This window comes from Zea mays, chromosome 10 (assembly GCF_902167145.1).
Source record: "Zea mays cultivar B73 chromosome 10, Zm-B73-REFERENCE-NAM-5.0, whole genome shotgun sequence".
NCBI lineage: Eukaryota > Viridiplantae > Streptophyta > Magnoliopsida > Poales > Poaceae > Zea > Zea mays.
The window spans coordinates 101,970,256-101,983,416 of record NC_050105.1 but is presented as its reverse complement, the minus strand read 5'-3'; the positions used below and the strand labels follow the sequence as shown (position 1 = coordinate 101,983,416).

The 13,161-nt window shown below is 40.8% G+C and overlaps 1 protein-coding gene across 2 annotated transcripts; it reads left to right on the top strand.

The window, feature by feature from the left end:
- Nucleotides 1–1,512: 1,512 nt before the first annotated feature.
- Nucleotides 1,513–5,037, top strand: LOC100284068 (electron transfer flavoprotein beta-subunit). 2 transcript variants are annotated; one of them, NM_001156966.2, is made up of 4 exons: nucleotides 1,513–2,003; nucleotides 3,689–3,769; nucleotides 4,300–4,394; nucleotides 4,540–5,037. In NM_001156966.2, exons 1-4 carry the CDS (start codon nucleotides 1,638–1,640, stop codon nucleotides 4,763–4,765), a joined length of 768 nt encoding a protein of 255 aa, NP_001150438.1. In that variant the 5' UTR covers nucleotides 1,513–1,637; the 3' UTR covers nucleotides 4,766–5,037. The 2 variants fall into 2 exon arrangements, with proteins under 2 accessions (NP_001150438.1, NP_001399646.1); NM_001412717.1 differs by lacking the exon at nucleotides 4,300–4,394.
- Nucleotides 5,038–13,161: the final 8,124 nt, after the last annotated feature.

Here is a 13,161-nt window from a genome sequence, read left to right as displayed (position 1 = left end):
ATTTATAGGCACAGAACGCAGCCTGTGTAAAATTACATCCATGCTCTTTATGTTTACTATTGACTTAAGGACAATCTATCGAGGACCAGATAGCCTTTTCCTCTTTAAGTCGGTTTCATTTTCCACCGCTAAGACGAAGCTTCTCTACGCGTAGCTTCGGAACTGGTTCAACCTTCTCCCAGACCATGCTTTTCATATCGTGTACAACTTCATTTCAAGGCCGAAGGTCCCTGTGAATGTATTATACTTGAAAAACATGTTAGTCGTGTTTTTGATGACCTTCGCAAGACGAAGGCCCCAAACACTCAAATTCTGGTTTCCTATTTGCATATATATGTTTTATGTGTTTTTGGCATCAAATTATTTGTGAATATTTGATTATTTATTGTGCAACGTGGTGAATCAATAACGAAAATCGCTTTGGAAACAGTGAATTCCGCCGAAAAATACCGAAACCTGGTGGGTTCAAATTTGAAAACGTAAACCCAGCGAGAAATTAGAAATCCGAGCGAAGTTCGGTACCAAGTACCAACCGGAGTTGGTGCTTGTCTAACGCATACAGATAGGGATGTAATCGGATCGGATACGGACGGATATCACCGAAACCATATTTGTTTTTATATTTTTATTCGGATTCGAATTCGAATACGGATAACTTCGGATACGAATACGAATACGAATCTTCTCGGATACAAATACGGATATATGTGTTTCGAATACGGAACTAGTCGGACACGGATATTGTTGGTAACGAATTTTTTGTCGGATACCGTGTAAGACATCATTCCACACATATCATGATTGTAATCATGTATCCACTCCTTGAGTCCAAACATTTTTTAGCATTATATGTGTACATATGTCGCGTTTTTTAAAAAAAATTCATGAATTTTTAGGCTATGTGCGCATTATTAATTTATTTTGCATAAAATCATCAAAATGCAAATAAGTTACCAAGACTAATAAACATTCTATAAAAATATAACCTCAAGTCTCGACATGAAAATGATAAAGTGAAGTATTGATTATGTTGAAACTTGGATACTTAGAGTGATTTCACGTGTAATTCACGCAACAAGTGAAAGTAAAATAAAAGAAACACTAGCATATTGTGGATTTTATGGTCCAAATATTTTAGAGGATTATATTTGGACATATGTTATGCCTCCATAAAATTTTATGAATTTCTAAGGCTATTTGTGTATTATTAATTTTTTCTTAAAAAATCAACAAAATGCACACAGCTATCCGGATAAGATATCCGGATATCCGAGAAGATTTATCCGAGAAAATATCCGGATATTCGATATCCGACGGATATCAGACATATTGTATTCGAATTCGATATCCGAACAGAATATCCGTATTCGTATCCGTTATCCGAAAAAAAAGTCTGGATATCCGAAAATTCCATCTGAACCAGCGTTCACCATCTTCGAATCCGGATTCGGACGGATATTTTCCGAACCATATTACATCCCTACATACAGACAAACGGGAGAGGATGGGCTCATGACATCACTGCTTAGTCAGAAATAGTGAGAGGCTCCAACTCGCAACTCCGCAGCTGAGCACGCCGAAAAGCTCATCAGTGCTCATCCCCTGCTGGCCCGTTCTCAGTCCCAGTGAGAGGCTCCATGAAGATCCTGGTCGCGGTGAAGCGGGTGGTGGACTACGCTGTCAAAGTGCGCGTGAGGCCGGACGGGAGGGGCGTGGAGACGGCCAACGTGAAGATGTCCATGAATCCATTCTGCGAGATCGCCGTTGAGGAGGCGCTGCGGCTCCGGGAGGCCGGCGTCGCCGCTGAGGTCGTCGCCGCCACCGTAGGCCCTGCCCAGTCCGCCGACACGCTCCGCACCGCACTCGCCATGGGCGCCGATCGCGCCGTCCACGTGCTCCACGACCCGGACCCTGCGCGGCCCCTCCTCCCTCTCGCCGTTGCCAAGATCCTTCGCGCCGTCGCGCTCCAGGAGAAGCCCGGCCTCGTCATCCTCGGCAAGCAGGTGCGCGCTTGCGCTATCGTTACTAGCAGTCCAGTGCTAATTTTATTTCACGACTCAAGAATCTGGTGTCTGATTTGTACGTTCAACAACTGTAGATTGGGGTGGGAGGAGACGATCGTTGCTTTGACACACTAGTATACAGCTTGTTGCATCATTCTCCAACTAGACCCCATGTGCTTATCTGGATAAACCTGTGCGTTGGATTTGTTGGAGATAGTGCTACTACATGGTGGCCTTAAGATGCCATTTGTGGGGGTGAGACCACGAGTGGCATCTTAGTATGTTATGGGCTGCAATTGGGTCTATTGAAATTTAGCTTGGTTTCTCAAATTGAGGATAAGTGGAAGCTTGTCGGGTATTACAACACATTTAACTTTGATGTCCATTGTTGCTTTCCTTTGGTTTCTGGTCTGCGAAAGGGCTTCTAGCCTAGTTGGTTACGTGGTTTGAGGGCCTGTTTGAAACCTCTAGAGCTAATACTTAGCCAACTAATAAATTATTAGCTGGATTGAGCCAGCTAATGAACTAATTGTTAGTTGTAAAGTAGCTAACAATTACCTGTGATATTAGCTGAGTCTGTTTGGAACCCAACAACTAATTTTTAGTAGCTAATTGTTAGTTTTATAGGTTCCAAACAGGGCCTGAGTAGAACTCCTTAGGTCCTGGGTTCGACTCACTGTGGGAGCGAATTTTCAAATCCCCTCGTCTGTCCCACACCAAAGCACATGTCTAAATCGTGGCCCTGGTCGCGGTTGTTCTCATATGGGCTACGGTGCCGCTATATATGGGTGAGATAGTGGTTTGAGGGTTTTCGGGGCGGTCTTACTCTCGCAAGTCGAGATTTGGTTTCTGGTCTCTTCCTCAATTTTCACCAACAATGTAAATCTTTTGTAGCTAACGCATGATTGGTAAAAGCTGAATGTAATCAGATCTATTTTCTGATTTTGTTTCATTCATTTCGTGTTAAGTTTGTCCTCAAACATATTTGTATCCTTTTGGGAGTGAAAGGATGCTACCCCCTATTTTGTAATATACTTATGCACAGCAGCCCTTAGTTTTCACTGTAGGAACTTAAGCAAATAGAATACTTACCATCCAAATGTGTGTAGAAGAAAAGTGTCACTATGCAATATCCTGTGCTTATAAGCTTTCTTTCTATTAGGTCCTGGTGTCGTGCTTGCTTCAACTGTTGTTTATTTTTCTGCAAGCACCAGTAGAGCCCTACATGTCAAAAGTTGATCCTGGCCAGGACAGGAAAACAAGAATTAAAAAAAAGAACAGGAAAACAGCCACACCATTTGTTGTGGCACAAGATAGGTAAATAGCCACTTCATCATGCCATGGTTCTGTCAAACCAATCAATCAGTGTCTTGAGAAACATTTCCCTTTTTTGCTTTGAGTTCGTATGTGGAATTGTTTTGAGGGTTGCCTGAAGTATAACAAAGTTACACCTTTCCTCTTGACATGTGCCTGATGGAAGATTAATTGTTTGTTGGCATGTTTTCAGTCTTTACTTCTTGGAGGGAATGTTTTTGAAGTCTTAAATGACATTTTTTTTGTCACAATCAAAAACATATTTAAAAAAGATATAACCCTCCTCTAGTCAAGACTCACCAAGTTTAACTTACTTGGGAGTATATCTGCTGAGAATCTATGTTCCTGAGTCCTTGTCTTGTCACTAACAGGCAATTGATGATGATTGCAACCAAACTGGACAAATGTTAGCTGGATTGCTCAAGTGGCCACAAGGAACCTTTGCCTCCAAGGTACCCCCCCCTACTCTTTTGATTAGCTGGTAACACCTAAAATATGAGTATATGACCACCCCTACTCTTTTCATTAGCTGGTAACACACATAAAAGATGAGTATATGACCACGAAAAGGACTCTTGCCGTTGCATATACTCCTAATCTTACTATGTTCTTATTATCTTCAGTACTATTCATAATAACCTATGCAACTGTCATCAACTTGCAGTTCAATTTTGAACAACTAACCGTTGTACTGTCATGTTTTGTTAGTTGTATATAGATTGTTGGAAGAATTTTTTTTTACTTCTTGGATTTTCTATTCTTTAATGAGTCCCACTAACTTTCTTGAAGCTTTCTGTTTCTTTTTCTGGACCAACTTATGATGTGCTTAGTTGATGAAATGAAATCGTGCCACATTACGAAAGCAATGCTTACGAAATAGTTGGCAAATAACTGGAACTATTTTTTTTAATTAACTGATTTAGTTGCCCACCCTGTTTTATTTTGAAAAATTGTACTAGGAGGTTCTTTCTTAATTTGGCAGGTTACATTGGACACAGAAAAACAAAAAGCTACTGTTGAGCGAGAAGTTGATGGTGGAATTGAAACCATCTGCCTTGATCTGCCAGCAGTGATCACGTAGGGTCCATGAAACATTTCAACATACTGTTTTCATTTTATTATTCTATGTTGGAGAAAGGAAATACAAATACTCAAGAATTTGCATTATGATGAATAATTTTCTGTGAACATGGGTTAACCATTAATTTTGTCTTCGCTGCAGCACGGATTTAAGACTTAACCAGCCAAGATATGCAACTTTGCCCAACATAATGAAGGCAAAATCCAAAGTTATTAAGAAAGTCGCCGCTGAAGACCTTGGCGTAGATATTAGATCAGACATGGAGGTGATTGAGGTCAATGAACCACCAAAACGAAAAGCAGGGGTGATTCTTTCATGTGTCGACGAGCTCCTTGACAAGTTGAAAAATGAAGCACGTGTCCTTTAACCATTTGTATATTATTCCTCGCTGAATATGGTCTGACGTTCATTTATTTAAGTTCTCTCTCCAAATGTTCAGACTTCAGACCATTTACAAATAAAATAAGTGTTAACATGAACCAATTAAGATACTACCCCTGAAACATTTACCTGCTGAATTCCTTCCAAATAGCTGTTTACTTGATTGTGTACAGGCTAAGCTATCTCTTTTCTGAAATTTGGAGGAATATGACGTGCATGTTAGGATTAAGTTGTACTCTCAACCAAACTTTTCAGCTGTGGTATCGACTAATGGTCAAAATGACGAGGAAAAACAGAGAAATAACTGAACTAGGTAACTGTAGCATGTGCCTAGATGCATGTGTATGAATGTATCTGACTTTACTACCTCTATTCTCTTCTATAAAATATAACTTAATATGGCATGGTCTTCTAAATTATACTTTGACCATTTATTTATTTTATTTTATATTATTTATGATTTTTCAAAATATGATAATTGAATAGTATATTTTATTACATATCTAACTATATCTCACATGTGTTATAATAATTAAAAATGGTTAGTCAAAATATTGGTCAAGGGAACGCGGATAGTAAAAAGAGAGAAACATGGCCAATGAGGTGTATGGTTATCCAGACTAAAGTTTGTATACATCGTATTTTCAATATCAATTACAAGTATTAAATATAATCTAATTATAAAATTAATTACGCAGATGAGAACTAAACAACGAGACAAATTTATTAACCCTAATTAAACTATGATTTGCAAATATTTACTGTAGCATCATATGGACGAATCATAGACTAATTAGGCTCAATAGGTTCGTCTTGTCATTTAGTCCTCATATATGTAATTAGTTTTGTAATATATTTGATACTTCTAACTATTATCAAACATCTAATGTGACATGGACTAAAGTTGGTATATCTAAACACCGCCTAGGCTAAAATTGGCCTAGCCGGTTTAGGGATTGGTCTAGCCGAGGGCAGGGGCCGTGGGGGATAGATATCCCCTGGGTCCTCATAACATGGATTGGGCTTGAGTGGGCAAGATGGCTGATGTCGTGGATGGCGTGCGGCTTGGAACTCAAGGAATCACGACAGACGTTTCCAATAAGGCTGTCATGAAGCTCCACATCGCACACAAGTCGGAACGGACTTCCGCACATGCAGGACATGCGATAAGGAAGAACTCGATCTATAATCCTAAACTTGCCGTCTATATAAGTCGGGTTAGGTACCCCTACAAAATGATTAGCACCCTGATAGTACGAGAGAGCATTTTCACTCCTTAAACACTTTGTAATCTCGAACTCGTAGCAAAATCATCTACTCAGCACACAAGATGTATGGTGTTACACATTCCGGTGGCCCGAACTTGTATAAATCTTCGTCAAGCGTCGTGTTAAGCACGAACCATCGAGTCACATTCGATCTCGTCAAGCACAAAAGCACTACATGATCCATCACGTAGTGTTTTATCGGTACCAAACACCGACAACTGGCGTGCTATGTAGGGGTGACGACATCGACATCGGATAGCTCCATGGCCATCATCTTCACCAACACTATCAATTTCACTCCTGATGAGATGTTCCATTTTGGATCAATCTCCTACTTTGTCGATCAGAGCGGAACCTCGCACCGCATCATCGATGTGAGGAAAAGGACAGAGGGGCAGGTGGTTGCTGCCCTAACTTTGAAAGGCTCCTTATATATCCAAGCATGCAATGACTCCAGCAATAGCTGCGGCTAGATCTCAGTTGGCTGTTGTGCTAGAACGAGCCACACTGTATCATCCTTGGGTCCAAGCATCCCGATCGACGACCAAACTGTGCCAGGTCATTGCCACATCGCCCGGGCGCAGATCTACGACAACACCTTTGCCCCGATCGAGCTACGCGATGTCTCCAACACGACGCACTCCACTCTCCACTTCCCCGACTTGGATCGAGAGTCAGATCAGTTGGAGAAGAGGGGAGTCAAGCCAGTAGGGATGGCAATTTTATCCGCGGGTTCGGATATCTGACCCGTCGGGTTCGGATTCGGGTACAAATTTGTACCCGCGGGTCTTGCCCGTACCCGACCCGTGTTAAAACTGGATCGGGTACGGATATTTTTTGTCGCCCGCGGGTTACCCGTGGATATCCGTAAAAACTAAAAAACTAGTGAGCATGTATCACGAAGACTTGAAGTGTTCCCATATTATATTTTGTATGCCTGTGTTGACACATAATTTATGAAGACTTGTTTGAAGTGTTCCCTGTACACATAAGTTTTCTAAAATTTTTGCTGGTTATGATTATATTTTTTTGGAATTTTTCTATATTTTTGGATATATATATAGATATATGTACCCGCGGGTACCCGATACCCGCCCGATACCCGACGGGTACGAGCACGAGTATAATTTTTTACCCGCGGTTACAGTTGTGGGCGGGTATGGCTAATACCCGCGGGTACGGTCGTGGGTGTGTATTTATTATACCCGACCCGAATCCGACCCGTTGCCATTCCTACAAGCCAGAAGCCCGTCCTCCACCGAGAGCGCGCTAGAATGTTCATCGTACGTGTCTCCAGGTACCACGAACTTCAATCAGACTCATCATGCAAACAAGATGGCCGCATGCCTCGCTAACCTTCGACACAAGGGACATGAACCTTTGAAGTTACCCACATATAGACATCATGGTCATCAACTGCAATATAGCAAAACAGGATATGCACAAGGTTCTAGTCGACAATGGAAGTCGGGTAGATATCATCTTCATGTATGCCTTTGATAACATGGTGATCAACACCAACAAGTTGTAGCAGGCCAAAAACCCACTGTACGGTTTCAATGGAAGGGCCACCCTTCCCATAGGCAAAATAACATTATCATTATCCTTCACCGTCGCCTCCATTGTGAGGACCGAACAAATAACCTTCAACATTGTCGATATGGCATACTCATACAACGCCATTTTAGGGAGGGGTTCATTTAACGAGTTTGTGGTTGCCATCCACGAACTCTATCTCTACAAGAAGGTCCTTAGTCCCCTCGACATAGTAACAATCTATGAGGACCAATAGGTGGCTCATAATATAAGGAGAGACTTCATCCTCAACCAATGTAATGTTCACTACATAGCAAAGGGGGCGAAGACCACAATTCCCCTCACCTTCTCTCACCAAAGCCAGGCAAGGAGGCCAAGCCCATCCAAAGCAACGAAGAGGGAAAAACGGTCCCTTTGGACCATGTAGTACCAAACTGAAAGGGAAATAGTCTTTACCATGTTATCTAATTGATTTTAGTGCTTGATTGTAATACCCAAATAGTGAACAATAAAGAAAAAGTGGATACCATTATTTGATTTGCCATCTCATTATTATAACAAGGGTTAAACATAATTAGGAGAACAAAATATTTAATAAAATACTCTATGCGTCATGTTGGAATTCTTGTTTGCTTGTGCACTCAAATAATAGTAACAATAATAATAGTAGAAATACAACTATGAGATGATAACAGGAATTGGCCCTAAATTTAGGTTTGAAAATACAAAATAAAAGGGAGAGAGAGGCTATAAAAAATATATAATACAAAATAAAATTTATACTGGGATGATCAAATTGTATATTAAATTGGAGGACCCATTTTCCACAAGATTTGGAAGTTCAAATTTGGAGGTTGATTTGAATTTGAAAATAGGGAATAAAACGAAAAGATAAAACAATTCTAGCCATGTGGGCCTCAATCCCCCCTTTCGGCCCACCCCACTTCAATTCCGTCCGCTATGCAGCCGCCACTCATACCCCCTTCGCGTTCGTTCGCGACACTTACTTGTGGGACCGCATCGTCATCTTCGTCCTCCCAACGAAATCGCTGCAACAACCGCGCGCGCGGTCCGCCCGGCATCCCCCCAATTGTGGCCTCAATCGGACTTTCGTGCATGTATAAATGGGACACCGGGAATCCTTCGCCCCTCGACCAACTCGCCTCATAGACAACAGCCGCCGTTGGGAGAGTGGATCCGCCGCCCATGTCGGGCTTTGCCAAGAACGCGCGCAGACGGGTAGCTGAACGCCGTGGGCGAATTCGAGTCCGACGTCGTCCCCGTCTGTGCCTCCTCGCCAACGTGCTCGCGGTCAAGCGGTTCTCGGTGAATTGCTCATCGGAGCAGTGCGCACGCCGTCCTTCCGCTTCTCACCGTGGCACGTCTCCTCCTCATGCCTCATTGCCAATTCCGATAATAAGCCCTCCCCTGTGTCCGCCGTACCCTCGATTTCGATTAGCACCCGTCCAACGACACGTAGATCCACGTATGCGCCGGGTTGGGTGCTCACCGGCGTCCCTCGCCGTGGTGGTCACTTGAGCGCAGCTCTCTGTTAGCGTTGGAGGTAGGAGGAGGTGCCAGGACCGTAGATCTAGGTTTGGGCGGTGGAGATCTGGCGCTGGGTCCATGGAAACGTGGGCCGTTGAGATTTAATCCTAGGGCCAGTCGCGGATCGCGCTGCGTGAATCCCCAGCTGTCGATCTGAGATCTGAGGGATTCGGGTCAATCGCGGATACTTTAAATCGGGGCCGCCTAATGAAGATCCAACGGTCGGTATCAACGGATACCCTTTCGGCCTCGTTTCTTGCAAAAGAACCCCCGGAGAATAGGTGAATCAACCCGCCATCCACGCGGGGTGAATTTGAGTCCGGGGAAAAATTCTGGATTTGCCCTCGGAGTTCTCTGTAATTAGTGCTCGGTCCAGAGAATAATGGAAATGGATAATTAATTACAGAATGTGATTTTTAATACAAAATTGATTCTAGAAACTTGGGAAATTCATAGTTAATTCATTTTAACTCCAAATTGAGCCATTCCAGTTGCAATAATTTTTTATTAATATTGTTTATCAACTAGTACCTTTGTTTAACCATGAAACTTGAATTAAAATTGTTCATTTGAATTAATCTATTCTAGGTGCTAAGTAACTCAGAAATTCATAACCCAATAATCGTAACCCCGTTTTGATCCATTCTAGTTGCATTAGTCCCACAATAATAAGTATTATAATCTGGTAATTATGTTTTATCATAAAATATAGGTTGAAATGTTGCACTTAGTCTATTCTATATTTAACCACGTGGATCTTCGGAAAATCATAACTCGGTAGCCGTAGTTCCGAATTTAGTAATTCTTGTTCCCACGATCTCGTAGCGATGCATAGATTATTAATACGCAGTTTATTCTTATGTTTGGTGTAATGTTAATTTTGCCTATACATGTATTGCTACGTTTAGCAGTGAGGACACGTGTCATCTGAAGAGCAAGTTGGTACCTAGAATCTCAAGTCCCAGGCAAGTTGTGCCCTTGATCACTTCTTTTTACCCACTCATGTTCTAATTAATCATAATGATCTGCATAGGTTAATTTTGATGGGACCCAATAGGTTACCCTAGTTTGATTATCTTTATACCTTGTTTAGCACTGAACTTTTTGGGTAGTACTTGCTAGTGCTTTATGTGGTTTTGGGTATAAAGATACATTATTCATGATCACACTTTTATTATCTATTTATTATTACTGTTCATGATAAGATCATTATGTTAATTGGAACATGGAGCGACCACCCGGGAAAACAGTGCTACCACAAGGGTTTAATGGGACGCCCTTGGCTGATTAATTAGGAAAGCTAGTGGAAGACTACCTTACCTGAAAGAGGCAAGGGCAGTAGGGGAGTGGTCAGTGTAGGGAGGTCCTTGGGATGATTTTGCTGCGATGGCGATCATGCGAGGGATCCCTGCATTGGAGCTTCCTATAAACTGTAGCGGGTTTTCTGAAGCTAGTGGAACTTTGTAAAGGCCTCGTAGTGTTACCCTGCCTCGCCTCCTCGGTAGAGGTGTATGGAAAGTCGCAATCCCTTGGCAGATGGGTAACATGACTTGTGGGTAAAGATGCGCAACCTCTGCAGAGTGTAAAACTGGTATACTAGCCGTGCTCACGGTCATGAGCAGCTCGGACTCTCACATGATTAATTTATGGAACTAAATTCAATTTGTCATATGCATTGCATCGCAGGTGATGTTATTACTTTTCTTAATTGGGTTGGTATTTACTTATACTTAGTAATTGCTAATAAAATTTTGACCAACTTTAAAAGCAATGCTTAGCTCTAACCATCCTCTTTTGTAAGCCTTACACTTCACATGAACTCCCACCTTTGGCGAGTTCATTCACATTATTCCCCACAACTTGTTGAGCGATGAACGTATGTGAGCTCACTCTTGCTGTCTCACACCCCCCCATAGGTCAAGAATAGGTACCGCAGGATGATGCGCATGGAGGATGCTGTGCGAGTTCATGAGAGGTCTAGGTCGTCGTCTCCCAGTCAACTTTGGGTTGCTGGACTGTTGTCTCCTTATAATGTATTTATTTATTTATTTTGTATAAAATTCCTATTATGTAGTAAAGATGAGACATTCGATCATGTGCCATGATTCATCATATGTGTGAGACTTGGTCCCAGCACACCTGGTGATTATGTTCGCGCCCGGGCTTTGGACCCCTAAAACCCGGGTGTGACAGAAGTGGTATCAGAGGAATGTTGACTGTAGGACGAAACCTAGATAGAACTGGATAACCCTTATCTACTTACCTTTACTACTCCGATTCTTTTCTAAACTTATCTTGATCATTTCTCATATATTTCCGCTTTACTCTGATTATTCTTACCTTTCCTTTCTAAAGACAAAAGTGGATTTCACACTTTGAAATCATGTACCTAAATTGACTTTTAGAAATAGGATACCTACTCATATGAACAAAAATAAAACTATTTTTATAGGTATCTATACACTTGAGTGTTTGTTCTTGTGATATTTGTCTGATTTGGATCTTTGATTGAGTGTGATGAGTTGTGGAGTAATGTCCATAACTACATATGCATATACATATAGACATAAATAGAACTCATGAGATAACTAAACAACTTAGATTATCCTTCATTAAAGTGTATCTATTTTATATAGATTCATCTTATCTTAAAAAGGTCCTCTCTTACCTCAATAGATCCATCTTATCTTAAAAGATTCTCTCTTATCTTAATAGACCCATTTTATTATCTTAATAGACCCATTTTATCTTAACATATTCTCTCTTGTCCTAGAAGATTCTTTCTTATCTTAACAATATCCATCTTATCTCGAAAAGATTCTATCTTACCCTAATAGATCTAACTACACAAAAGATTCTATCTTATTCTGACAGACTCATCTTGTCCTAATGAGCATACTTATCCCCAACCACTTTGCTTATCTCATGACATTGTAACAAACATGATCTATTCCAAAATAAAATAAGTAGACCCTACCTAATCTAATATGGTATAATCTATGTTACAAGTATTAACTAAACCATATTCCGATAAATGGTTTTTAAATCTGAATTGGTGTCTTAGACCAACTTGTCCGAGAAACCACGACCCAGCCTATATTATAGGTTGCCCAACCCATTTATCTTACAAGCGAAGAAAAACTCTGTTCAATCTACCTACCCCAAGTACCCACACCTATCTCAACTATATCCCTAGTTATGATAACACCAGCTTGACCGATATAACAGGTTGCATAACTTATCCAACCAATCTAGAAGCAAAACAACACGACAGACTCTGCTTAAGCTTATTTAACTCATAACTACCTATTAACCTATTTTGTTTACCTAAGAATCTACCTTAACTACATGTCCCAAATTCGGATAACAACTTCAAGAACGAAGATCGATGATGATCGACCTCATCAAATCAAGGAAGGATAAGATTCAAGCCAGATCTTCAAAGTAATCAAGATCCACAATCTTGGATGGAGTATTTCCTTACCCTACCCTTTCTTGCCCAAACCTATCTATGCTTTAAAGGCCTCTTCTATTCTACATAATAAAATGGACATACATATATACACCCATGCTTTCCTAACCACCAGCTCCACCAAACTACATAGACATATATATAAATTACTACTATTTGTAAGATCTTCATGTTACTTTAGTTAGTAAATGGTATGATACTTTTTTCAGGAGGAATAATAAGGTCTAATTGACCCCACGTGTTGTTAATAAAGTATGCATCATGCTGAGATTTTGTTTGTGCATATGTGTTGAGACAATATGAATATACACCCTTTCCTTACAAATCTCGAGGACAAGATTTCTGTTAAGGGGGTAGAATTTGTAATACCCAAATAGTGAACAATAAAGAAAAAGTGGATATCATTATTTGATTTGCCATCTCATTATTATAACAAGGGTTAAACATAATTAGGAGAACAAAATATTTAATAAAATACTCTATGCGTCATGTTGGAATTCTTGTTTGCTTGTGCACTCAAATAATAGTAACAATAATAATAGTAGAAATACAACTATG